Below are 27,385 nucleotides of genomic sequence, written 5' to 3'. Positions count from 1 at the left end.
AATCCCCACTATTAAACAAAAGGAGCAATATGGCAATCAGTGATTTTTGGATGATGAGCCGTGTTTTTTGGATGCACTTTTCTCAGGCTAAAAAAGTCCTTTACTGAGCTCTGTGAGGCAAACTCCTTTCCCTGTGGCTTTGCAATACATCCCTCTATAACTTGTGAAGAGGAGAGGGTGATCTGCTGAGGGGGCGGCCCCCAGCCCTAGGCAGCGTGATCTCGCTGTGCCTCCTGCCAGGTGCTTTTGCATTCGGGTGGTAATGCTTGTCTTTTCCCTTTCATAAGCCATCAGTGGACTTGCTCTCTGTCAGCTGTGGAGCCTTCTCTCTGCTTTAAAGAACCAAAGACATGCACTACCAAGACAGGCATGAATGCCACCTTCTGTAGTATTTTCTCATAGACCAAGACTTTAGATAAATATAGACCAGTTAATCTAGTTCAGTATACTGTGTGCTAAATGTATAATTAACTGGAAATGGCAGTATTCATTGCATTTTTCCCTTGTTCTTAAAGGGAACTATATAATAATCCAATGCTGGTAGGAATTGCAGGGATGGGATATTGTGTTTAAAAGATGGGGAGGCATCTCACAGAGTAGGCTCTTCTTTAGCTGGGTGGTGAAGTTGCAGCACCGATGTAAAATGATTTGTTATGGAAGAGCAGTTGTTTTTATTGATTTCATTACCTGTGTCTCAGTGAGAACCATGTTACTTCTTCAACTGAATGAAAGCTTTATTCTAAGGAGATGATTGTGTTAGTGTCTCTGCAGCTTGCAGCTCGTTTTCTGGGAATAGTCAAGGCTTTAACAACATGTTCTTTCATGTTCTGAGAGTTGGCAATCAGGCAGTGCAAGTGATTATTCCTGGGACATTTTTATCAAATGTGAAACAAATGTAAAGGAGGCAGGAGGAAAAAAATAACCTAAGCAACAGTGTTACGCTTTCAAAAACCCGATTCTCTTGTCAGAACTGCTGTTAAAGCAATCTTTATTACTCATACCATCTCTATTATTGTGGCTGAAACAGGAGATAGTGGTGCTCAGTTTTCTTTTCTAGTATTGTCTTTCATTTTTCATGGATTTTCTGTGCTGCTGAGAGCAACAGCTGATACTGGTTTCATTGCATTGTTTTCGTTGCACTGAAATTCAGAGAAGAGCAGTGTGAGCTTGATCATGCTCCCACTGAGCATATTGGAAGTGGAAAACCCCGCTGCCTCAGGAGGATTATATTGCACTGCTTACATTTTGTTATTATTAAATGTTCTTTCAAGGCATAATGGGTGCAGTGTTATTATCTGTCTTGTAGACTTGTCTTCAAAAGAGCACAAGGAACACAGTGATTCTAAATGGCTGAAAAGAAATAGATTTTTCTTTACAGTGCCATTGTAGTCAGTTCAAAGACAGGATTGTACTGAATTTCCCAGAGTTAATACCATTTTGTTGTCGAGGGAATTTAGAGTGCTGCCAAATGAAATGTTAGCATTAATTTTGAACAATTGTATTTAACAGTTTTATTTCTATCTCTTGCAATTATTTAAAACTTCTACGTGGTAAAACTAAGAAAATAGTTTCTCTAGAAGCAAAAATGAGAAAATTTAAGAACTGAATCTTTTGCTGAAAGTTGTATGCCTTTTTTTTTTTTTTGTTTGGTGTTTTTTGTTTTAGGTATTTTTTTCATGGTGAGTCTGGTTTTCAGTAATGTAGGATTTCAGAAGCAAAGGTTTCAGACCCTTGTGGCTGTAGTTGACTTCAGTAAGATGAGCTTTTGCTTTTTTTTTCTGCTGAGCTTTGCTCAGCATGTTTGAAAATTCCATATTTCCTTTTGGTGGACAGCTGTGAGAATTCCAAGTGCTGAAAGAGACAAGGAGCAGCACACTGAGAATCACAAAATCTAAAACTCACCTCCTACACAGTAAACATCAAGGACAATATTAGTTTTGAAGTTTTACATTAATTTAAACATTAAAGTAGTGATGCTGGTACAGGATTGATACAGGATAATAATTATGGGCCTTGAAAATATTTATAGGCAAAATTGGCTTAAGGCAATTATTCCATTAAAGCAAGCATATTGCGGCTGGAAATGGAGTTTAGCAGGATGAAGGTGTGGAGTGCATGGGGCTGAGAGTTACTTAGAACTGGCACCAATGCATATCTGAAAGCAGGGCTTAAATGCATTTGAAGAAGACCTCTTTAAAGTTCATCAGAAAATATTGACATGATGTTTTTGTGACTAAGCTTTGTTACTGTGCGGCTTCTGACATATGCTGAAGAATTTGATGCAGAATGACTGAAAACTTGTGAAAGCAGGAGAAAGTAACTCCCTCCTGTAAAAGAGAAAAGTGAATTTAATCTCAAAGGCAGTGGAAAGGACAAGATGTTGAAATACAATGTCAATGAACATGCATAAATATGCATAAGAAAATAGAGGTGTATACAAGGGATGGCTGGAAACCAGCTTGTACATGAAGAGCAGAATGTTGTAGTTTTCTGCTGCTTGTGTTTCTCAGTTAGGAGCGGTCTCAGCTTGTTCACCTGATTTTAGTGAAATCCTTTTATAATGAAAACTCTGTTGCTGTGTTAGTCCATGCTCGTGGTTTGATTTACCAGTACAGCAGTAATTTAAATCTGGTAAAGAGTTGTAATCAAGTGTTGCTGTTTTTATTTGACAGGCCGGACCTGATAGACATGAATACCGTTGCTGTTCAAAGCAACCTCGCAAATTTAGAACATGCTTTTTTTGTAGCAGAAAAACTTGGTGTTGCCAGACTTCTGGATCCTGAAGGTAAGAGATCTACAGATGGCTTTGTTGCAAAACCCCCAACACTAAAATAAAATCCAGTCTGCCTGCAGGTTGTAGCTGTGGGCATTGTTACAACTATGTGATAAAGCACTGTTCTGTCTTGCTCTTTTAGATGTCGATGTTTCCTCACCTGATGAGAAGTCAGTAATAACTTATGTGTCATCACTTTATGATGCATTTCCCAAAGTACCAGAAGGTGGTGAAGGCATCAGTGCAAATGTAAGTAGGAAAACAACACTTGTGTATTGTGTGAGCTACATTAATAAAATTCTGAATTTCAGATCCAGAATGTTAGCTAGATCTTCCACAGGACCGCTGTCACACTTTTCTTTGACATAGTTTATTTAGGCTGAGATTTTAGAGTCTTAGCTATTTCATGTCATGGACATGAAAATATTTGTGCAAAGAGCTTAACTGAAAACAATGTGTCTGATTTGGAGAAAGATTGAGTCAAAGTTCTTACTTTTCAGTTGTGAATGTATAAATTATGCCTTTCTGATTCTTACCACCTTGAAATTTATTAATCTAGAAAATATTTTGTTTTCAGTAGAATTATTTGGGATCAAAACTAAAGACCAAAATCATATATTTGAAAACTTTAACTGATCTTTAAAGAGCAAATAAATATTGTCTCAGAATTGCAGGATTTGAAAATCTATTTTCTATATACGTGAAGTATTCAAAGCTGAAGCAGAAATGATTTCTTGATGATTTTCTTCTGTAATCTGGGTTTTGCTTTGGCAGGATGTTGAAGTCAAATGGGTTGAATATCAGAATATGGTGAACTACCTCATGCAGTGGATCAGACACCATGTCACGATAATGTCTGACAGAACATTTCCCAATAATCCTGTGGAACTGAAGGTGAGGTGTGGTGGCTTGGACTGCTTGCTGGAATTACACTTTATCTTACTGACTCAAAGCATACTTGAACAAATGACGTGCTTGTTGATTTATACAATCAAGTCAACTGCAGAACAGTACTGCTCCTTAACCTTTTCAAAGTATAATCAATATGTTGCTAGCATATGAACAATAAAAAGGAAATCTTTACTTTGTCACTGATTGTTTTTTGTAGAAATCTAGTTGAACAGTATAAAGGTAAGCTTGTGAAGAATATTAGAAAAGCGTTTGGAGACTAAGGTTATATTCACTGTAAATAAAACTTGATGTTATTTTTCATGTTTCTGTAGGCACTTTATAATCAATATTTACAGTTTAAAGAAACAGAAATTCCACCGAAGGAGACAGATAAATCAAAAATCAAGCATCTATATAAACTGCTAGAGGTAAGTTTTAACATCATTGAAATGTATAGAAGTTTCTTTTCTGTGGCATAAAATAACAAGTACGTATGAATTTTTAAGGTCTGGATAGAATTTGGACGCATCAAACTTTCTCAAGGCTACCATCCAAATGATATAGAAAAGGAATGGGGAAAGCTGATCATTGCCATGCTGGAAAGAGAGAAGACCCTTAGGCCTGAAGTGGAGAGGTATGCTAGTGAATATTTGACACGCTTTGTTAATATATTTTCTGTTGTTTTAACCCATATTGAAATTTGTAAATATCTTCTTCTATGATAATGTCCATATTGTTTTTTTAGATCAAGCATTTCTGTCTTTGTTCAAGGTCTGAAAGTCTCTACCTGCCTAGAGGCAGGTCCAGACATAAACAACTTTGGTGGGCTCAGAAGGTTGTGATGAACAGCATCTGTGCCTCAGATCATCAAAGCACTTAGGCACATATATAACCACTTTCTTTGTGCACTTAGTCAAAGCTGGGTTTGTACCACTTCACTATCTCCTTCCATCTTGATTCCATATAAGGACCATCCTCATCCTTTACATGAAATGTGTGTTTTTCTTGGTGCACAGCATTGTAGAGGTTGAAAAAGTTGGTGGTACTTGAGAGCGTGCCAAGTGTTTAGATGTGGAAAGGCACAGTAGCCTTTCATGACAGTAGGCTGTGGGACACGTTTTACATCACTGATGACATATTAAGCATGATTAAAGTCTTGATGCAGTCTGAGAGCATTTTTAATGGTATGTCTTTTTAATTTCTGTGGGAGACACAGGTGCTATCCATTCATTAATTTAAAAACCCTCTTAAATGATTTTTGAGGCTTCTACCTGTAGGTAGATATAAATACCTGGATCTGGATTCATTCTGCTTGAGTTTATGCATCCAAAGGAGACATCTAAGATCTGAATCACATCCTAGAGAATCTTGTTGCTGACTTTCTGGTGAAGACAGGGTGACCTATCTCTCTGGTTTAGGTACCTGAAATTAGGTGTTAGGAATCCAGACCATTGTATAGGAAGCCCTTAGCAAGAGAGATTTCAGTCAAAGACAGTCAGAACTGATTAAACATGTGTCATGCTTACAAGAGCAAGAGCGTGACTGAAATGGCAGTAGGAGGTGTTGATTCACAGCACCCAACTGTGGAACAAGTTCCTACAGAGGACCATGAAGTTGTCCGCACTGAGCTTTCCCTCTTATGCAGAGCAGAACACTGGAAAGCAGCAGCAGAAATACAGCCTGCTAGGTCTTGTAGGTTAATCTGTCCCAACCTGCTGAAAGCAAAGTGTCTGGCTTCACCAATAGAAAATCTGTTCATACTTGCAGAAAGCGGGATTATTTTTGTTGAGAATGTGTGTAAATGACATTAGTTTATTTCTATTTTTTAAATGGTCTGAGCACAGATAAACAAACATGAACCTAACTTCCTTCCCATATTTCAGGAAGGGTAAACACACTTAGTGACAGATCATATGGTAGTAGTCACTACAGGTGATGTTCACTGTAAAATGAGAGAGAAAATGTCATTAAGTGCTTCTGGCTTAGTCGTCAAGTTGAAAGTATTGATTGATGTGGACACAAGAATGTAATTTGTGTTTGTTGCACTGGTTACCAGTGCATCTCATCATTATGAGGTGCTGATACAGCTGCTGGGGTGAAATTTGATTGTGGCAAAAATGTGACTTCAGCCAATACTGAAACCTGGTGAATAATAAAACTGTACTTGAAAGTCTGTTGAATACATCTCAAAGTATCAACACAAACGCACAGACAATGTGTGGCCAGATTGGTATATGGGATCAAAATTAATACGGTGCCGATGAGGAGAGTGCCAGACTGAGCTGTGGTTTGCAAAACTAGCAAAGAGATTGGCATTGCTACAGGGGTGTGTCTGTGCCTTTGCAGAGCTCTGCTGCGTAAACAGTCACCTTATGGGATGGGTGTGGTTGTTCAGGAATCCTAAAAGCAGGCACTGAAATACTGAAAAAAATCACCCCAGCCCAAAATCTGAGTTAAAAAGTAAACTTGAAAGCAGTGATCAGATTTTTCTTACTTATTTTCTGGTCAAAACAGCTGGAAGCTATTGGCTGTGCATGTGGAAGAAGATATAGGGAAATTTTCAGGAGGACAGTGTAGTGGGACAGGGCAGTTAGTGAAGATGCCTGCTTGGACAGTGCGGGATTGACACGAGGTTGGATGGTGTATAGGTGTTTCAGATTATATTGTAATGAGCTGATTAACCCTGATTACTTCCCCAGTTTTATTGTGCAGTTTATTTGAAGGAAAAGGAGTCAGCCCAGCCTGGAGGTTATTTGTACTGCACTGTTGAGTGTGGATTTCTCCCTTCACTCCTGTTTGAAACTTTCCATTGAAGAGTCTGAGGGACACCACAAAGAGTTCTTTTAGTTCTTACTTGGTTTATAGTTATTTAGTGACACTTCAATAAAATATTTGGTGTGTCTGTTTCCTAGAGACGCCCCATTGTTGCTGCCTAGTCTGTACTTGCAAAGCTTTAATGCAAGGTAGGGAAGCCAAAAGCAAGGTAGCGTACATAGCCCCAGGTAAAATCCTTTGAAGAGCTGGCAGAATATTAATTGCTGGGTTTTCAGTGTGCATACAGAAGTCTATATAAAGGAGGAGTCTAGGTGTTTCAAGAGCCAGTAGTGGAATTTCATCCCTAGAAGCTGTACATTTTGCAGGGCTTTTATCTTCATTTTTCAGCAAATGCAAACAGCCAGAAGATCTGTGCTCTGGATGTAAAGATGAATAGCAGTAGTTACAGCTATCATAGCAGTGATTCGCTGTTTAGCAACAGTACGAGTACTCGGACCAGCGTCGACTCTAATGAGAATTTCCTTTCTGTTAATTGTGGTCCTACGCTGATTAAATCTTGTATAAGCTTTGGTAATGGAACCTTAGAAGGGAACAGGTAACTTGACATATGCCTTTGTGCTTTGTGGTAGATGCTGTTGATTCATTTGTTTGTTTTTAAAGTCATGCAGCATGATTGTAAATATAAAAATAACATAGTACTTTTTTATTTTCCTGAAATGCTTTGGTGTCTTCTAGGTTGGAGATGCTGCAGCAAATTGCGAACAGAATTCAGCGGGACAGCCGGAGCTGTGAGGACAAACTGATACTTGCCCGGAATGCTCTGCAGTCTGTAAGTCAGTCAGGGATTTTACTTGTCTGTAGTCATAGATTTATAGAAGTTGAATGGCAAAAATTTCTTAAGGGTTTGTGAAGGCAACCTTAATAGCTGCTACTTTTATTTTCATTGTACTGTTAAGGTAGCATTTCTTCAAGAAAATACCACAAGTTGCCTAGGGTGTGTTCTGTAGTTAATTAAATGCTTCACAATTGTCTCAAGATAAGAATAAGTTTCTTTTTTTTTTAATATAATTCTCAGAGCTGATATCTCTTTGGTTTTAGCTGCAAGGCTTGACTCTCTCTTCTTTGTTAAGGACACCAAGAGATTGGAGTCAGGGCTCCAGTTCCAGCATGAGGCAGAGATAGCTGGGTATCTTCTTGAATCTGAGAATCTTCTCCGCCAGCAAGTGATTGATGCCCAAATTCTTATTGATGGAAAATACTATCAGGCAGACCAGCTTGTTCAAAGGTACTTTGCAGTATGTTAATGTGAATAAATAAATGTCCCAAATATGGATTCCCATTATGGAAAAAAAATTCAGTTGTTTATAACTATGCTTAAACTTCATGGCCTGTCACTGGGCACCTAAATATCGCATATTCTGGTGGGTGCATTGCCCACAAATGTTGAAGACAACAGGAGCTATTTGTACTTATTTATGAAAATGAAGTCAATCCCTGGACATGTTTTAATGTTTAATGTTTACTAGATATCTGTGTGTAAAGAGGTTAGCTTGTTTGATTGCATGCAAAACACATTTAGAATTTACTAAATTTGATTTTTTAAATGGAGATGAGATTCTGGTGACAGCTGTAGGTGTATTAACAGGTAATAAGTGGAGTAACATTAGGTTATGTGTAGCACTGTGTACAGTGCTGACAGAAAGAAGCATTTAAACTGCATAAATGTTTTATGAAGAAGTGGCTCCAAAGTTTTTTTGGGGATTCATCCTTGGACTGATTGAGATGAAGTGCATAACTCCTTGGCAGTGAACTGAGGTGTTTGATCTACCCCAACATGTAGTGTCTTGTAAGATTTCTGGTTTGCTGATTGTTCCCTGGATTTGTGTATGGTGCATGTTAGTGCCTATACCATTTTTTTAGACTTTGCCTGATTTCTGCATTTATTATCTGTATAGAACTATAAGCTGCTATTCTCTGTACTTTATAATAAAAATATTTGCTTATAATATTTAAGTGCAACTAACGTGTAAGAGGTAACGTGAGCTCATATCACTATTCAGTTGATCATGATAAACCTTAATCATAAGCATTCACTGGGGTTTTTTTTAATTCTGCTTTAATAGAGTTGCAAAACTTCGTGATGACCTGATGGCCCTGCGGACCGAGTGCTCTTCCGTGTACAGCAAGGGGCACGCGCTGACCACGGAGCAGACAAAGCTGATGATATCAGGAATAACAGAAAGCTTAAACTCAGGATTTACAGCAAACCTAACGCCTGAATTAAATGCTGCAATGACACAAGGTTTAACACCTACTTTGACATCTGGCCTCTCATCAGGGCTGAGCTCCAGACTGACACCGACCGTGACTCCCGCCTACCCGTCAGGCATCCCGCCGCGGTTAATTCAGAGCTACGTGACAGGGGTCGACAGTGGCACTCTGCAAACACTCAAACTGATGCAAATCAGAAAACCTCTCATGAAATCAGCTTTCGTGGATCAGAATTTGACAGAAGAAGAGGTGAACATGAAGTTTGTCCAGGACCTATTGAGCTGGGTGGAAGAAATGCAGGTAGCAATTCTTGCAGAAACAGTCCACTTTTAATGATTTACTTTTTATAGATCATGGCTAATCTTTTCTTCCTGTTTGTAAGGTTCAACTTGATCGAGCAGAATGGGGTTCAGATTTGCCAAGTGTTGAAAGCCATTTAGAAAATCACAAAAATGTCCACAAAGCTATTGAGGAATTTGAATCCAGCCTTAAAGAAGCTAAAATCAGTGAGGTACTGCACCATGTTCTTTATTTCTTTGATTGCTTTCTTACTGCGTGACCCATAAAGTAGTGTTGAATTTTAGAACTGTGTTTGGATTTCACAGTCTTACCTTTATTTCTGATCTCTACATGACTTATGATGAAATCAGAAGATCTAATGGTTTAACAAATCTAACCTTTTTATTGTCTTTTGATCTCATATACCAAATACAGATCCAAATGACAGCCCCTCTTAAACTCAGTTATGCAGAAAAACTGCACAAACTGGAGAGTCAGTATTCAAAACTCTTGGTAAGTTAACCATACCTTTTCCATGTTCAGCTTTTCAGTGGGCATAATTTCTGATAAGTGATGAGCTTTAAATTCTGATTATTTTAAATATTTTTCTTTTCTTTTTAATAAAGAACACATCAAGAAATCAGGAAAGGCATCTAGATACTCTTCACAATTTTGTGTCTCGTGCTACTAGAGAGTTGATATGGCTGAATGAAAAAGAAGAGGAGGAGGTGGCATATGACTGGAGTGAAAGAAACCCCAATATAACAAGAAAAAAGGAATATCATGCAGTATGTATTGCTACTATAATCCAGAGGGAATTATTAAATGATCTTTATTAATTAGATAGAGTTTTAAAACTTTTTTTTGTCTGAAATAGGAATTAATGAGAGAACTTGATGAAAAAGAAGAAGTTATTAAATCAGTACAAGAAATAGCTGAGCAATTGCTTCTTGAAAACCACCCAGCCAGGCTAACCATTGAGGTAAGTTAGTAAAACCAGCACCAAAACAGGAAAAGTTTTGGGATTTAAGAGAGCTGAGTTTTGGGGGAAAAGGGGGTGTAGAAGGCAAATATAGAGAAAATTAAACAAGACTCTAAATTAAAGGGTCCTTCTAAACTTTCCTCTTCAGCATCTCTATTCTATTTATCTTCCAGTTTCCAAAAAGTAAAACCACTTTTTTAAAGTTATGGTTACACCTTGGATTGCTTAGATGAAATCTCCTGAAATTCTAAAATTAATTGGTCTGTAGAGATGTTTCTGGTCATGCAACTTGTAGAGCTGTTGATACAAATTGCATTGATAGATTGAGGACACAGAACAGTCCTTATGTGGTTTCTTTCCTGTTGGATTGAAAGAAATTTCATGAGAGCTTTTGTTACCACTTACTGTATGTGCAGGTTCCTAATGTGATTTGGGGTTGGTTTCATAACTCACTTGTCAGTGAAATATGAAACTTGTTTGGATGGTAAAAATCTGACCAGGTGATATGATTTACTTCAGGCTTGAATCTAGTTCTATGTTATATATGTAAACAATTTACAGGAAAATTTAATGTAGCTGTTGTAGGATCATAACAGGTTTTCAAAGGAGAATGTAAAACACTTTTCCTTGTAGACTTTCAAGGAAAAAGTAGATACAGACTGTGAGTGGTAAAGACTGAAACAATAAAAAGCTGATTTATTATACAAGAATAAAAAAGTCAGAGGGAATGTATTTTTATTGTTCTTCAGCTCTGCTAGTTTACAGTTGCAAAAATGGGAAACATGAAGAAAACCCCTCCTTTCCTTCCTTCTCAGGATGTCTACTTGAAATAATAAATGACTTGCTTTGTAATGTGGGCAAATCTTTTCTTTAAAAGTATAAGCTGTTCTAATGGGCTCTTACTGGTGTAGTGTAAAAACACTCTGGGGACGCCTGTTACGAAATCAGGCCATTGCGGTCACCATGACTGTGCAGGTTATGCTGTCTCCAATGATGCTATATTGGGATATTTATAAAAATATCCTTAAAAAATTATCCTTTTCTGCAGAACAATATATGCATTAATGCATCAGTTTGGAATCCCTGGAAGACAATGGAAAAGCTGTTTCGGACGGGGGGTGGTGACAGGAGTCCGGACCCCGGGACAGGGGGGATTTCCCAAGGGCAGGAGCGCCCCCTGCTGGCGAGCCGCGCGCGGCTCCTCGGGGGACCCAAACTGGGATCTCGGCCCGGGGCTGGCGTGGGATCTCAGCTGGGTGTTCTGTGCTCCTGCACTTTGCCCATCTCAGCTGGGTGTTCTGTGCTCCTGCAATTTACCCATCTCAGCTGGGTGTTCTGTGCTCCTGCACTTTGCCCATCTCAGCTGGGTGTTCTGTGCTCCTGCAATTTACCCATCTCAGCTGGGTGTTCTGTGCTCCTGCAATTTACCCATCTCAGCTGGGTGTTCTGTGCTCCTGCAATTTACCCATCTCTGCTGGGTGTTCTGTGCTCCTGCACTTTGCCCATCTCAGATGGGTGTTCTGTGCTCCTGCAATTTACCCATCTCAGCTAGGTGTTCTGTGCTCCTGCAATTTACCCATCTCAGCTGGGTGTTCAGTGCTCCTGCACTTTACCCATCTCAGCTGGGTGTTCTGTGCTCCTGCACTTTACCGATCTCAGCTGGGTGTTCTGTGCTCCTGCAATTTACCAATTGCATCCAGACAAGGCTCCAGATGTTGTGATTGAGTAAATAGGCACACAGAACTGTAGATGAGCCTAGACTGGAGGAATCTCTCAGGAGCTGAGCTCCCAGCAGGAGCTGGAGTACCAGCAGGGATTTGTTTGGCCAAATTCGGACCAGGTCACAGGGTAATGATTTCACAGTCCCTCTGGGAAAGTTTTGTTGTGTTTGACTATGCTGTGACAGGGTTTCTTTCTCACATCTAATTGGAATTTTCCTTGCTTCAGCTTAGTTTTCCGGGGTGAGGTGGTCAGGTTTTAGTTGTTTGTGTTTGTTGCATTACTTTTGTGTTTCCTAAAGTCTGTAAAGGTATGGAAGTTTTAGTTTTCATTTCCATTTGTAAAATATATCTCTCCTCCTTAAAGGCCTATAGAGCTGCAATGCAGACACAATGGAGCTGGATTCTGCAGCTCTGCCACTGTGTTGAACAACATTTGAGAGAAAATGCTGCATATTTTGAGGTAAGAAAGTAAATCAAACAGAATATGAAAGAATATAAGTTCTCTTCATAGTCAAAAAGTTCCACCAAAAGCTCTAGTTGTTCTCTCACAGTAGCTGTAGAATTGACACTTGTCTTGTACTATCACTAGATGATAAGCCATCCTCCCGCAGCGTTGCCACAACTCAGTTTCTTCACTACAGTTATGTCAGTTTGCCTGAGTTTTTTCAGTGCTGCAGCTGCAAGTAGAGACTCTGAGAATGAAACCTTGTTCTCTCCCTGTCGTGCACAACTGCCGTCAATGGAGTTTGTGCAGATGGTGTAGCATGGAGGGTGGTTAGTGATGGCCATGGGAGAACATATTCTAGATGGTTATTCCAGGACTATTCAAAGCAAAATTGAATGTGCAGCATTAATAATGAACAGAGCAGAGAACACCATGACAGCAGACACATCCCATGAAACACCTGACTATCTCATTGTCACCTGTTCGCATACTCAGCAAATGATGAAATTACCTGCATGAGTATGATAGACAGAGGAGTTTTTTTTGTTAGTTTTGTTTGTGTTTAAATCTACTAATTTAAAACATTGAAATTATAAGGATGAATCCTTAGCTTCCTCTGGGTTGTGTGGTTGAGGAGAAGGGGAGCTGATGAAGAGGTGAGATGCCTTTGGACTGAGAAGGATGAGATCCCAAAGTTAGGAACAGGACACTGGAGAAGAAAAAGCAATTTGAGCTCTTTGTGACGGGGAAGAAACTAGAATTCTGAATTTAAGAAATGGGGCTTAAGGGAGAGAATGGGATTTTGCTTCCCAGTTGTGCCTAACCAGGACCCTTGTTTGGGTGTGCACATACCCTTGCAGAACTGCCAAGTGTGGCAGCTCATTTCCCTTCCTGAAGAAAGTGTTTGCCCCAGCTCTGCTGCCTGGATTTTGCAGCTAGTTTGTCTAGTTGTAGGATTTGTCTGTGCTTTCCATATGAAAGTAATTGTAATTCCAAGGGAAGCAAGATTGGCCTAATAAAATTTTTTCATTGTAGGAATGGCCATTAACTGCAGGTTCAATAACTGCAGAATTAATTTTGCATGTAGCTTGTACCAAAAATAACTGGTGTTAACAGTGTGTGCCTTTTTGAAGAGTACATTTAGACATGAGATCATGAGTAGCTGAGTGTGGTGCAGTGGTCACTTCAAGTGATGAGAAAAGGTTGTTTTAAAAGACAGCACTTGAAAACTTCAGTAGCTGATTCTGCATTTTTTTAGTTTGTTTAAAAATAACGCACATAATTATTTTATCCTAGTTTTTCAGCGATGCCAAAGAAGCCATGGAATATTTGAAGAATTTAAAAGATACCATATACCGAAAATACAGCTGTGATAGATCAAGCAGTCTTCATAGGCTGGAAGACCTTGTCCAGGAGTCTATGGTAAGATCTTTAGCAGAAGCCTATTAGCAGGAGCTACAATGAAACAAGAAATGTGTTTGTTATGGTGGGATATAAAATTTTAAGACTATTCATTTAAAGTAAAGAAAAAAAAGCTGATTTTTTCAGAATTTATAAATAAATTACTATTTTTCATAACTTTAAAATGCAGTTTTATTTGTTTGTATTTACAATATCAGATAAATGAAGACAGCGGCTTCAGAAAAATGTTTTTGTAAAGTGTGTTACTTTTCAGAAACACTGTAGAAGGAGTCGGGGAAAAAAAAAGCATAACAGGATCAAAGAAGCAGTACTGTATTCTGGACTTCTCTTATGACGTATTCTTTTCTTAACTGTTCTAGGAAGAAAAAGAACAACTCTTGCAGTATAAGAGCACAGTAGCAGGCCTTGTGGGAAGAGCAAAGGCAATAATTCAGCTGAAGCCAAGGAACCCTGACTGTATACTCAAAACATCCATTCCAATTAAAGCCATCTGTGACTACAGACAAATTGAGGTTAGAAACTAAAATTTCCTCAAACCAATTACAGATGTAAGAATTCAGCTAAAGTTTCATTAATTACCATGTTCCTGGAGAAAGCTGGGCTGTGAATTTCTTCCACCCTAGTAAACAAGAGCAAATCCTTTGGTTGGAACATTGGTTTTGTTGTTTTGTTGCTTATTTGTTGACAGCATTTGCAGAAGCGCTTTGTACAGTTATTTTGTAATGCTTGGCTCATCAAATGATTCTGCTTTTCTGTTAATACTAGATAACTATTTACAAAGATGATGAGTGTGTATTAGCAAACAACTCCCATCGTGCTAAATGGAAAGTCATTAGCCCCAGTGGTAATGAGGCCATGGTTCCATCTGTATGCTTTACAGTTCCTCCACCAAACAAAGAAGCAATAGATACAGCCAACAGGTAGGGACAAAGTAAAGCTACCTATTTTCTGTTAAGATCTACTTACATGAAACTTGGGTTAAAAGAATATGTCACAGTTTTTTGGTGGGTTTATTTTTGTTGTTTTTGTGGGGTTTTTTTTGTTGGTTTTTTTTGTTTGGTTTTTTTTTTGTTTGTTTGTTTTTTTGTTTTGTTTTTTCCCCCTGTTTTCATGTGTTACCCTGATCTGAAGTTGGATTTTTTTTGTTTCAGGATTGAACAGCAATTTCAGAATGTTCTGGCCCTTTGGCATGAGTCACATGTAAACATGAAAAGTGTGGTGTCCTGGCATTACCTGACAAATGAAATTGAAGTTGTTCGAGCTGGCAATGTTGCCTCAGTAAGTGTTATGACTAGGAAGGGCTCTCAACCATTTACTAGGAAGTCACAGGATGACTAAAGTTGTGTGAGAGCACAAACTGTTGCAAGAAATATTTGCAATACTGAAAATGACACTTTCCTACCTAATTTAGCGCTATTACTGTTGGAAAGAGGAAACTGAGATAGCTCTTGACAAAGTCCCTACTTGTCCTTGCTATTGTTTGTGGCTGCATGGTGTTAGATGGGAGAAATGAAGTCTGATGTAGGGTTGGCTTAACAGAGGCCTTTTCTGATGGGAAAGATTGAAAAGGATTTTATGTTAAGTGTAAATTATCAGCTGTCAAGTGGACTCCAGCTAAGGAACAGAGAGCTTTCAGAACCTCAATTCTTTGACTTTACCATCTTAGTAATTTATCAGTATTGCTTTTTGATAAAAAAGCATCACAGAAACTGTGTGAGAGATGCACCATTGCTGACTGTGCTTTGGGTCTGTAATCTGTTGCAGATAAAGACAATGCTGCCAGGTGAACATCAACAGGTTCTAAGCAATTTACAGTCTCGCTTTGATGATTTTGTGGAAGACAGCCAGGAGTCCAAAATCTTTACAAGCTCTGATACAGCACAGCTGGAAAGGGAAGTTAATGTTTGCAAGCAATACTATCAAGAGCTTCTGAAGTCTGCAGAAAGAGGTAAAACTTAGCTTAGAAATGTAGAAAGATGTCCTTATAAGAGAGATTTTGTCCTTGATCTTGAGATCTTTTTTATCGTGATGATATTGTTACTGCCTGTGTTCTTTTAAAAAGAGTAATTTAACAATGTGTGCAATTCCATTGTATAGAAGATCTTATTTTTTTTAAACTTTGTATATATTAAGCTATGCAAAAATATTGATGCGTTACATAATATACAGAATGCTACAAGAAATTTTACACCTAAGAATTTATTATGCGCTTTACAGCTCCCTGCTTAGTCCTGTGTTCCTTGTTTTTGAATGCTGGAAAAACAGCTTGATTACTTTGAGTTCATGACAGAATTAGAACATTTTTCACCCTGTTAAGGCAAGGAAAATGTCCTAGCTGCTTTCCTGACTCCACAGGATGTCTGTAGTTACTGCTGTCTTAACTCTAATTAACACTGTATTAATACAGTGAGAACAGAAAGCTTAGAATAGCTCTTCTGATTTACTGTTGAGTAGTTGATGACTTAAAGAAATACAGTAGTGCAAAGCTGATTACTTCATTAGCAAAGTTCACTCAACTTCAGGAAAGATGTGGTGCCCTGTGCATCTGAAAGAGGATTCATGTCCCTGCTACCACTGATTAAAAGAATCAGTCACTGAATTTAGCAATGTCACCATAGAATAATGCCTGTGCAGAATGATCACAGATTGTTATTTTTCATGTGTGAGGAGATGATTTAATAAAAACAAAATTTAAGGGTTCCTAAGATTTGCCTTATAGCCAGAATTCTGATGGAAATTGATGGCATTTTGGCCAGTCACAAAAACACCTATAGAGCAATGACTTTATAAAGTGTGAGAAGTTATACTGAAACAACATGATGACTTTGCTGGCTAACATATGCCTTAATTCTTTCAACAGAGGAGCAGGAAGAATCTATTTATAATCTGTACATCTCTGAAGTCAGAAATATCAGACTACGACTGGAGAGTTGTGAAGAGCGGTTAATACGGCAGATCCGGACGCCAATGGAGAGGGATGATGTACATGAAAATGTGCTTAGGATTTCAGAGCAAGAGGTGAGCCTTTGAGAAAGCCTGTTTTGCCTAGGAAAAGTTCTATTTAAAAAACAAATATATCCTGACTTTTGAGTGTAAGCCAGGAAGGTTTGCAGTGTACCTCGAAAAGAGGAGTCAAATATTTAGCTTAGTATGTGTAATACGAAGCTCAATAAATCATATGTGTAATAGGGAAACTAATGGAGGTACCGTTGATCAGCATCTTTTTACATATCACTCATAGTGATATGTAAAGTGTATATCAGGTTGATGTAGGATGAAAGCACTATCAATCACCTTTCATTTTACAGAAACTGAAGAAAGAGCTGGATCGGCTGAAGGATGACTTGGGAGTCATCACAGATAAATGTGAAGAGTTTTTCAGTCAAGCTGCTGGCTCACCTTCAGTCCCTACTCTGCGCTCTGAGCTCAATGTTGTTATACAAAACATGAACCAAGTTTACTCCATGTCTTCCATTTTCATAGATAAGTATGTACTAGGCTGTCTTCCATCACACATGTTTTAGTTTATAGTTTTCTCTTAAATTGAAACAGTTACTATGAATAATACTGATCAAGGGAGTTAACATTTTAACATTGTATAAAGGGGTGCCCTGTGACAAGAAAAGGCCAAAAAAGATGAACGTGTTGAGCGTTGGTATTGATTTTTATGATTTTATGGTTTTATTTTATTTATTATTTTTTATGATTTTTTATGGTTCAGTTAACAGGGGGTCTGTTTTTCAGATTAAAAACTATCAATTTGGTGCTGACGAACACCCAAACAGCAGAATCATTAGTAAAACACTATGAAACTAAGTTGTGTGAAGAAGAGGCAGTAACAGCTGACAAAAGCAATATTGAAAATCTGATGGGTACATTAAAGGTAAGAGCTGGCTGGTGCCTTTTCATGGGCAAATCAAAAAAATAAGACAAAAGCTATCTGTCTTGTAACACCTGATTTTGTTATGCTTCACGCTATAGGGTCTCAAACATTGGCTTGTGTATTTAGTTTTAGGTGGTATTCGAATTGATATTTCAGAAAAAAATGGCAACTTTGGAGCATTAGGATTTGGATAGGTTGAAAGCATGTTCCTGCTGTTGCAAAATGCATTAAAGTATCTGAACTTGCAAAAGTGGCACTTGTAAATGCTGCAGTAAGATTTTCTTTGCTCTTCAGAAGGTAGCACATACTTAGGGTAACATAAACATATATTTATGTTATGTAAATTTGACCCCAATAACATTCTTGCTGCTGCTTCAGTGTTCTAATCAGGGTTTTTTAGGAAGTTTGGCAGATTTGAGAAATCGAAAGATTGAAGTTCAGCATTTTTTGTTTGCTGTATATAACTCGTTTTGACATTACAAATTATGAGTAATGCTTTTTTGCTAGATAGAATGATTGGCATCTGCCTAATAATTTTTTTTTGAAAGCTGTAGTTCCTAAGGTGAGTGTGTTCATTTGACCTCTGTGTTTTGATCTGTGTGTTGTGGGGATTGCTGTTACTTAGAATTATTTAGCTGTTTATTGCTTCAAACCCATTCTAGTGCCGCTTGAGTATTTGAGCAAGCAGAATAAAATATTAATTGAAATATTTTAATTTATTCATTTATACAGCATACTCATGTAAAATACTTATTTATAAAATAGTGTCATAATTTAGGCGTTATTTACAACTTTTTTTATCACCTACTAGCAATGGAGATCTGAGGTAGATGAGAAAAGACAAACATTCCACGCCTTAGAGGATGAACTGCAGAAGGCAAAGATGATCAGTGATCAGATGTTTAAAATGCACAAGGAACGTGATCTTGACTTTGACTGGCATAAAGAAAAAGTTGATCAGTTGGCTGAGAGGTGGCAAAATGTTCATTCTCAAATTGAAAACAGGTTTGTATGACTTTTTATTATATTCTGTTCATGTTTTAGACTGTTTTTTAAAATTTATTTCTGAGGAAAAACAATCAAAAATGAATGTTAAAACAGGTCTGAATAGTTTTCTGAACTGTTTTTGGAATGTGTTGGGATAAACACCTTTATTGTGCTGTTGACAACCTTGCCTTACTTTTCCACTGGAAATGTCTGTGGCTGTTAAGCTCCAAAAGATGAACAAGATACAGAAACTTACTACTTACTGATACACAGTGGAGAGAAATTGTCATTTTTCTTTTAAAAAAATGAAACCTGCAGAAATGGCAGGCAGGCCTATGGAAATACCATCTGTTTCTCCACATAATCAGTTCTGATGGGCTACATTGATGAGCTGATTCATCAGTTATGATTGGATTCATGTTAATTTGCTTTTAGTTACTCAAGTGTTAAGTCTGGAAGTTCTTAGCTTCCATGGACATCTGTGATAATTTGTGGTGCAACAACTTTTTGGTGAAGTGCCTTTTATTTTTTTAAATATCCAGTAGAGATAGTGCTCTAAATTCAGCCCTTTACTGTCAAGTTGATACTGAAAATGTTGCTCAAGTGCATCTGCCTATGCAGATGTGCAGATACAGCAGAACACACCTGCCTGCATTTCTGAAGATGTCCATACATGAAATTCCTGGAAATGCTTTTTTCTTCAGTCTCTACAGTCCTGTTTCCTGTATGTAAAGGAAGAAGAACTGTAGAGGCTGAAGGAAAAAGTATAGGCAAGTGTTGAGGAATTCTGTACTGTGCAGTCTGAACTTATTTCCTTTGAAATGTACTTTAGTTTGTCATTATAGATTACCTGAAAAAGAACATTGAAGATGGCACTGTTGATGTAAAATTCACACAACCTGTCACATTTTTGTCCTCCTTTTCTAAGGGGTGAATATACATTCAGGTGCAATATGGAAGTCATTTACTTGTAATTAACCAGTTTAGTTGGGTCTGTTTAACTTTGCTGGAAGTTAGAAAGAAGATGGGAAAAAGGTCACTCACGTAAAGCTGGTTGCAGAAATAGCTAGCTTAAGTTCCATCTCTGATTTTTCATCAGTTGTTAGTGTGACATAATTTAAGTTATTAAATGAGGTACTGAAGTGTTCTTATTTCTTCAAGAGAGTAAGCATGAACCACATGCTCTCCTGCCAGGACTGTATCCTGAACAGAATATGCTGAAAAATGACTGCTAATACATAGTGACTTCTGGTATAAACAGGACAGATTGTGGTAACTGCAGTACAGAGCTGTAAACAAGCTGCTTTCTGTAAATATTATCTCTGCTTCTTCTTACCAGCTTGACTCTGATAATCATTATACAAAACCTATGTACAAATATTGGCTGCAGTTATCATGATCCTTTTGCTTTTTCATGGTTACTAGCTTTAAAACATGATTAAGTATGAAACCTGAGCAAAAAAATTTCCTTTGCTTGCTCTTTTTTAATCTCCTTTTGGCATCTTAAGAACAGCACTACAGCAATTCAAAATATTCGTTCCAAGTTGAACTGTAAAAGGTTATATATTTCTGTTTATTCTGCAGTGTTGAGTGGTCATATTTATATGGTCTTTTAAGTAGAATCATAGAATATCTTGAGTTAGAAGGAACCCACAAGGATCATCGAGTCTAACTACTGGCTCTGCACAGAGCAACCACAAAATCACACCATGATAACAAGTAACAGTATAAGGATCATGAAAGAAAAACTGTCAGTATCTACCTCAGTATGGAAATTACTTTAAAGAAATATACAGACCTCTCTTTTTAGGTCAAAACCACGATTTAAAATTACATATATGTGTTCAATTACTTTTGCACATTAGCATGTTTACAGTCGTCAGTTTTAGTGTAACTCCTGCTGTTTTATGGGGAGCATGGAGAGTATGGTGAACCACTACTTGACTCCAGCATGGCATGCTCCTTCTTGATTCATGGACCACATTTTAAATACTCTCACTTCTTGTAACAGAGCTGATTGCTGTAGCAGAGCCCTCCCTCTTTCCTGGGGTTTCAGTGCTCCTGGAGTTTCAAGCAGTTGAACACTGTAATGAGGGATATGTGGAGTTTCTTGTGTAGTAGGATCTCCTCTGGATATCCTTTATGACAAATGGGAAGAGTTCCTCAAGCTGGGAGCCCTAGTGTTTGGGAAGTGAATTTGCTGTTTAATTAGTGTTACACCAGTAGGTTTATACTGTGAACTGTAAGAGCTAAGGCATTTGAAGCCTTCAAAGCTGTATTTGCCTTAGTGTTGTATTTTTTGTCTTTAATAATGATCTTCTCCCCTTTGATTTATCTTCTAAAATAAAATCAGGTTGCGTGACTTGGAAGGTATTAATAAATCTCTGAAATATTATAAAGATACTTACAATTCTTTGGACACTTGGATTCAACAAATGGAAGATACTCAGCGAAAGATTCAAGAAGTACATCCTGAAAATAGCAAAGCATTGGCTAAGCAATTGAACCAACACAAGGTATGAAAGGGATGTCATTGTGACAAACCACTGTGGTAAGCACTGACCAAAGAATTACAATATCAGTGATCTCAATATTGTTTATTAATATGGGTGGCTTATATCCATCAGCCCTTACTGTGAAGCTCCAAGTAATCACCAGATTTTATGATTTTGTGTTTCTGGTGCAGCCATGAATATATCACCAAGTGACAATTGTCGCTGTCATATAGACCAGATTGTTTGGTCCTCAAGTGTGCAAGAACATCAAAACCTTAAAACTTCTGGACTTGCCTTGCCACATAATTTCATATTCTGTGGTGCTTTTTTTATTTATGGATGTAGAAATATTTCCATGGAAGCGTAGCTAAACTCAACATCTGTCTCCTGCAAGAAAGAAATGCAATATAAATAGACAGGATAATAAATTATATGCATGAAATAATATATTCCTGATTTATTTTGATTCACCAAGTATTAACCTGGCAGGTTTTTTCAGTACTTCTGTCCTGTAAATCTGATAAAGCTGAGGACATAAGCTTGAGCATAATTACTTGTACACATATGGATAGGAGCATATTAGATAAAGTAGATGTTAATGAGCCATCTATTTATATTAGATAATGTTAGATAAAGTAGAACTGTTAATTATGATGGTACTAAAAGTAACTTTTTGAGATGAAAATGTACATTCATAATTTACAGATGCTGGTTTCTGAGATTGAAATGAAACAAAGCAAAATAGATGAATGCCAGAAATATTCAGAACAATACTCAGCTGCTGTGAAGGTAACAATAACATTGCACTATAGTCCTATCTTTTAGTGTCAGTATCATGTGTAATGCCAATGATTTTATGTATTTTCTCTTGTACAGGACTATGAGTTGCAGACCATGACCTACAGAGCTATGGTTGACTCCCAACAAAAATCTCCAGTAAAGCGACGAAGAATTCAAAGCTCATCAGACTTCATTATTCAAGAGGTAAATGGGTTTCTTATGACAGGAAAATGTGAGTCTTTGCTTAAAACAAAGTAAACACAAGAATTAAGTTTTGGATTTATTAATTATTAAATACAGTAATCCAAGAAAGACTGGTTTTTTTCTCTATAGATACATGGTATAACAAATATTCTCTTGTTCATTACACTGCAATTTGGTAGCAAGACAGTATAATGCAGCTGATTAAAAAAAGTCACCCAAATGATAAAAAGCTGTATGAGAACTATGCCTCAGTAAAACTGTTTAGAACTACCTCTAGGCTGGATCTTGATCACAGTAAACAAGAAGTTTTGACTTCTTGGATCTCGACGCTTTGATAGATTCTAAGGCAAATCAGCCTCATTTGGGTGAGAAAGATAAATCTGTCTCCCTGCTACCTCTTAGAGATAGGAACAGTGACAAGCATGGCTTCTCCTCTTGAAACCTTTTCTTACAGGGGGATGAATCAAGTGGCTGCAAAGTCAAAACATTGTCTTCTGTTTCTTCTTCTTATGGATCTGCTCATAGACCCTTAGGATATATTTGTTCAAATGCACCTAGTTGACAGCATTGAATTTTGGAATCAAAATTAGAACTTTGGATTCCACAATCATGATTTTGAAATCAAAATCAGGATAAGTTCTAGAGCAGTGTCTATCACTTCTTTCAAGCTTAATGGGAGTATTTACTTCTATGACACTTACCCTCCCTTTTTGTTTCTCTACAGTTCATGGATCTACGGACTCGGTACACTGCCTTAGTGACCTTGATGACCCAATACATTAAGTTTGCAGGTGATTCCTTGAAAAGACTGGAAGAGGAAGAGGTAGGTCATTCTCTGGCAGTCAACCAAGCAAAAAGAACATCTAGGCAAACAAAGAGCAATATACCTGTTGGAATAATTCACAAAGTTGCCAGCAGATGTGGAAAGCTAAAATTCCTTATGTGGTGTACATTGAACAGGAATGTAGCAGTGTTAGCACTGTTATCATTCAGATAAGCAAAATCCTGTACCATCTATACATTCTAGCAGTTCTTCCACCTAGAACGATCATATGATTTGTTGCATTCTGATGGAGATGTAGTTAAAATTAAAATACTAATACTTTCAATTTTAATACTCTAGGGCTTGATCTTTTGGATAAAAGCAGACATTAAGAAGGCAAACTCACCGTGTATACCCTATGTATACATATTTTTAATATTCCATAGTATGGATTAGTCCATACCATGACAAGTATGGACTGACAAGTTCTTAATTGAGAAGTTCTTTCAACAGGGAGATGAGATACCTTCTTAATTAGTTTCTGAATTTAGTTTGATCTGTTCTTTTTTTTTTTTCCTTCTGCCTTTCTACTGTATTGATTCCTTGGGGATCAGACAGCATTTTATTTATGCTTAGTGTTGAATCTTACTAGCAAGAGTATGTTATTGGCATTAGGCAGACGAATTATTCAAAATACCTGCTTGCTGCAGAGCAAACCTTCCAAATAATTGAGAGAAAAAATAAAAACCAACCCTCTAAATTTTTCACTTTCTTTTGAAAACTGTCTCTCAGAAAGAGATTATTTAGTAATTCTTAAGGACTACATTTTTTTTTTATAAATTGGATAAATTTGGAGAATACTACCATATGGATATAAATTTTATTGTTAAAAAAAACCCCAATTCTTAAATGAATATTATATTATTCTGGTGCTGATTTTGTCTTTATTAGCTTTTCTTGCTATTGAATACCTATGAACCAACACTAAAACCAGCATGTATCCTTGGGCATCATCAAGTGGTGGAGCAAACTGATGGAAATACATAATATTTCTTGATAAGTAGCCATTATAACTGAGGATTTAGTATGACTAGTAATGATAATAGCATCAAGGATAGAAAGTCAGTCAAATAACAAGGATCAGGAAATCTGTGAATGTTAATAGACTTCATGTTCTTCAAGAACAAGTGGAATCTTCCAAAATGTTTAGAGCTTCAGTCTGCTCTGAATCTCCAGGGCTGCTTTGTTTTTAATTTAAATGTCCCCCATCTTCCTTCCTCCTCTGTCAGCCTTTTAAATCTTTGGTAGCTTCTTTGAAGATAACATAAACAGGTTTCCAGTCTCAAAGTAATATAATGGGTTTTTTTTCTCTTTAATCAGGGTAGCAAATCAGAAAAAAAATAATCTTTTTCAAAAGAGGAATGAGGGTTTTTTTCTTCCGGGAAGAAAAATTCTTCACAGACCTCTGAAGTCTGTGATTCTTCCAAGATTTTCTTTTATGCCAGTCCTTCTTTCTAACTCTCAGTAATGGCATTAAGAAAACAGAGAATAAGGGAAAAATAAGAAACTTTCCATCATATCACAGTTTAATCCATGTGCTGTCATGCTCAGAGTTTACCAGGAGAGAATCAACTCCAGCAACCTGTGAAGTCAGCTGAAGTCTTTCAACATTTGGGATGTAATGAAGATTTTGAATTGAGAGGAGAAAAGAAACCTAATGAAAGCATGATGGATGTGGAATATTTGCAAAACCAGAACTCTTCCAGTAAACCTGAATACCCAGAAAATAAACTGGAAATGAACAGAAGAAAATTAAATGTAGACAGATATGATAAAATCAAAACTGATAGAACATTTAAGCAACTTTTAAATGTCAGTGGTCAAGAAAGCAGCATTAGTGGCAGCAGAGACAGTAAGCTACATACAGAGCATGAGAGTTTAATGGGTTTTGGTAATCAAAGTAAGGAACAAAAAAATGGCAGAAAGGGTTGTTTTCTTTCAACTGAAATCTCTGTGAGTGTGAACAATGATTCTGGTGAAATGTTAGAGGAACAAATTGCTAATGGAGAGAGACAGAAAACAGAGGGGAAATCAAAGTCGCCTAAAGTGGAAATGATACACAAAACCAAAGGAAAAAAAAATGCAAGAAGGGCAGGGAGTGATGTTTCAACAAAGGAAGAATGTGAAATGCAATCAGAAACTGATTTTGAGCTAACAACAAAGAAAGCTGAAGTAACTCCAAAAACTGCAGAGCAGGCCCTGGGTATCAGCCCTTACAAACAGCAACATTTTTCACAGAGAACTCATTTTCAATGTCAGTGTAAAGAGCATTGCTTTACAGAAAGCAAAAGCCATAATACTTTAAAATTTGAAGACAGAGAGTTTCAAGTGTATGTTGAAGAAGGTGATTCTCTTTCATGTGCAACAGATGCAACATCTTTAGAGAAAGTTGCGTCCTCTTTCAGAGAGCTGGCAGTGCACAATGGAAGTGAGAAAACAAAGTTAAATTTGCAATCTATGAGCAATCCAGGTGTTTATTGTAGTGTTGAAAGGAGTATTGACAAACTGCAGAAAGCATCTCTGGATAAAGATTACTCTCTAGTAGAAAATGAAATCCTAGAAAAATCAAATTTAAATTCAAATAAAGCCAAGAATAAAGAGCAAGAAATTTTGGTTCTTTCTTCAGGAAATATTTCAGAGAGTCACTGTGCAGCAAAAGTCTCTGAATCCTATCCTTTAGATTGTCAAGTATCATCACTGCAGATTGATCAACATTTAGGTACAGAATTGTTAGGAAATACGGGTGATTTAAATGAAAATTTAGGTCTCTCAGGAATTTTTTCTGGAGGAGAGGATTATTTTCCATTATCAGAAGATGAACTAACAAAAAAGCTTTTAAGTCACTATGAAAAAGTAAGTGTGAAGAAAATGCCACAGGGTAACACTTATGGTTTGGACAGCATAAAGAGAAGTGGGAAGAAGCAGAGTGGAGAAGACAGGCTAGAACAGGGTCAGAAATGCAAAGATTTATTGCTAGTTTCAGAAACAGACAGTAGAGACGAGGGTAATAGCACAAAGGTCCCTGGAAAAACCACTGAACTCCAGAAAATATTTAGTGAAAAAGTAGGCATAAAAGCCTCATTTGAAAAACAAGAAAAGCAAAAAAAGAAAGAGAAACATAATGAAGAGAAAAGGAGCACAACAGTTGTTAAGGTACCAGAGTTTTTATGCAATTCAAATGAAAGAGTTAATCTAAGAATGATTCTAAATCAATGCAAATCAACATTTGAATCACAAAATATGTCAAGGTCAAGTGATTTAAGATTGATTGAGGATAATTTAAAAAATGAATATGCTAATCTTGTATCAATTACTGTACATTTTGAGATGGTTAAGATTTTTAAGTTCTTAGAAATTAATAGTTTTGTTTATTTTATGTTGATATTTGCCATCCTTTTCTCCACCCAACTGATGCTCAGCATGTTGACTAAAATGAAATCTAAGAAGATGCAGTTTGTTACTGCACCTATAATTTTAGGTCTTCTTTTTCAAGCATAATACATTAGATTTTGTGTTTATGTGAGTATTAAAGATCTGATAACAAATCAATTTACATACTTTGTTCTATTGGGGGCTGTTCAAAATTATAATACAGGGAAACATGGAGAGGAACTGGAGAAGCTGCCTTTGCATTAGCCTTTTAAGAAAAGTCTCAGATATCATACAAAAAATCAAGTAAACCTGGTAAATTTAAAGTAACCCAACAGTTTGTTTGTTTGAAAACTTTGCTGTCATTACCCTTCATACCCTGTTTGTATGATCATAGGAATATAGGTGTGTTCTTACTTCATGTTAGCTCACATTTGGTAACTTAGCACCGCAACAGTGCTAATGAAGAACCAGGTATGTATAGTTTCAACCATATTATTACTGGTGATTACACTCCTTGCTCAAAAGATTTGCTCTGGATCTGTCAATATATGGAGACTACCAGCCAGCTGGTTTTCATTAGGATTTTCCTAATTACCATATTTACACTTGTGTGTCTGCACTGCAGAGCAGCTGTGCTCTTGCTGGTCCCCCAGCTGGGTCAGTGGGGGCACAGGGACTGGGGAGCGCACCATGGAGAGCAGATGTATGGGGGTTTGGATACTGTTCTTTCTGGAGCTGCTGCATCATGGCTCTGAGATGCTGTTTCTTTTCTTGGAGGGGATTTCCAAACTTTTCTTGTGTGGTTTGTGCTTGCAAGCTTAATTCCTTGTTCCAGCTCCTGCTGAACTGGTTGAGAAACAGTAGGCCACTTTCTCTTTGGGAATTCTTGCACGCTGTATTCAGGTCATTGTTTGCTCTGCCTATTTGTTTGGAGAGAAAGCCAAAGTGAGCTGTTTGGTGCTGCTTTCTGCTAAGAGGCATCTGACTGAAGTGAGAGGCTGCAGGATTTCTTCGCTTTGTGGATGTCTTTGCCAAGGGTTTCATATTTGGCTAATGGTAACTTCCTGAAGCCTTTAAGAGAAGGTGATGGTGGTGGGAACTGCTCATCCCGCTTTCTGGACATACCATGTATGCATGAGTAAGTATTTTCCCTTCTGCTTTTCTAAGAGCCTAATATGTTCCATATGCTGTATTACAAAAAGTGCATTCCAACTTATCTTATTCTTTTACAGATTTTAAGGAGTAAGGAAGCATCCGCACGTCAGGCATATTCAGATCTAAT

The 27,385-nt window shown here is 37.4% G+C and overlaps 2 protein-coding genes across 10 annotated transcripts in view; both read left to right on the top strand.

The window, feature by feature from the left end:
* The window catches only part of LOC115902774 (dystonin-like), a 289,291-nt gene that overhangs the window by 140,039 nt on the left and 121,867 nt on the right, over positions 1–27,385 (top strand). For 4 of the 9 annotated variants that reach the window (XM_030946564.1, XM_030946561.1, XM_030946560.1 and 1 more), the window contains exons 10-35: positions 2,673–2,785; positions 2,892–3,022; positions 3,548–3,667; positions 3,997–4,092; positions 4,171–4,298; positions 7,175–7,268; positions 7,570–7,724; positions 8,563–9,010; positions 9,093–9,221; positions 9,425–9,502; positions 9,616–9,777; positions 9,867–9,971; positions 12,057–12,152; positions 13,434–13,559; positions 13,919–14,071; positions 14,325–14,479; positions 14,711–14,837; positions 15,324–15,507; positions 16,420–16,577; positions 16,868–17,046; positions 17,304–17,442; positions 18,254–18,447; positions 20,783–20,945; positions 21,630–21,713; positions 21,801–21,908; positions 22,633–22,731. In XM_030946564.1, the coding sequence (XP_030802424.1) occupies positions 2,673–2,785; positions 2,892–3,022; positions 3,548–3,667; positions 3,997–4,092; positions 4,171–4,298; positions 7,175–7,268; positions 7,570–7,724; positions 8,563–9,010; positions 9,093–9,221; positions 9,425–9,502; positions 9,616–9,777; positions 9,867–9,971; positions 12,057–12,152; positions 13,434–13,559; positions 13,919–14,071; positions 14,325–14,479; positions 14,711–14,837; positions 15,324–15,507; positions 16,420–16,577; positions 16,868–17,046; positions 17,304–17,442; positions 18,254–18,447; positions 20,783–20,945; positions 21,630–21,713; positions 21,801–21,908; positions 22,633–22,731 (3,724 nt within the window). Of the gene's footprint in view, positions 1–2,672; positions 2,786–2,891; positions 3,023–3,547; positions 3,668–3,996; positions 4,093–4,170; positions 4,299–6,867; positions 7,035–7,174; positions 7,269–7,569; positions 7,725–8,562; positions 9,011–9,092; positions 9,222–9,424; positions 9,503–9,615; positions 9,778–9,866; positions 9,972–12,056; positions 12,153–13,433; positions 13,560–13,918; positions 14,072–14,324; positions 14,480–14,710; positions 14,838–15,323; positions 15,508–16,419; positions 16,578–16,867; positions 17,047–17,303; positions 17,443–18,253; positions 18,448–20,782; positions 20,946–21,629; positions 21,714–21,800; positions 21,909–22,632; positions 22,732–27,385 lie in introns of those variants that run through there. The other 5 variants (XM_030946562.1, XM_030946563.1, XM_030946568.1 and 2 more) reach the window with 2 other exon arrangements.
* On the top strand, positions 22,742–27,327 carry LOC115902776. Its single transcript, XM_030946571.1, has one exon. It carries the CDS (start codon positions 24,265–24,267, stop codon positions 26,227–26,229), a length of 1,965 nt encoding a protein of 654 aa, XP_030802431.1. The 5' UTR covers positions 22,742–24,264; the 3' UTR covers positions 26,230–27,327.

This window comes from Camarhynchus parvulus, chromosome 3 (genome assembly GCF_901933205.1).
Source record: "Camarhynchus parvulus chromosome 3, STF_HiC, whole genome shotgun sequence".
Classification (NCBI taxonomy): domain Eukaryota; kingdom Metazoa; phylum Chordata; class Aves; order Passeriformes; family Thraupidae; genus Camarhynchus; species Camarhynchus parvulus.
The sequence above is the reverse complement of the archived record's forward strand: the minus strand, read 5'-3'. Positions and strand labels throughout refer to the sequence as shown.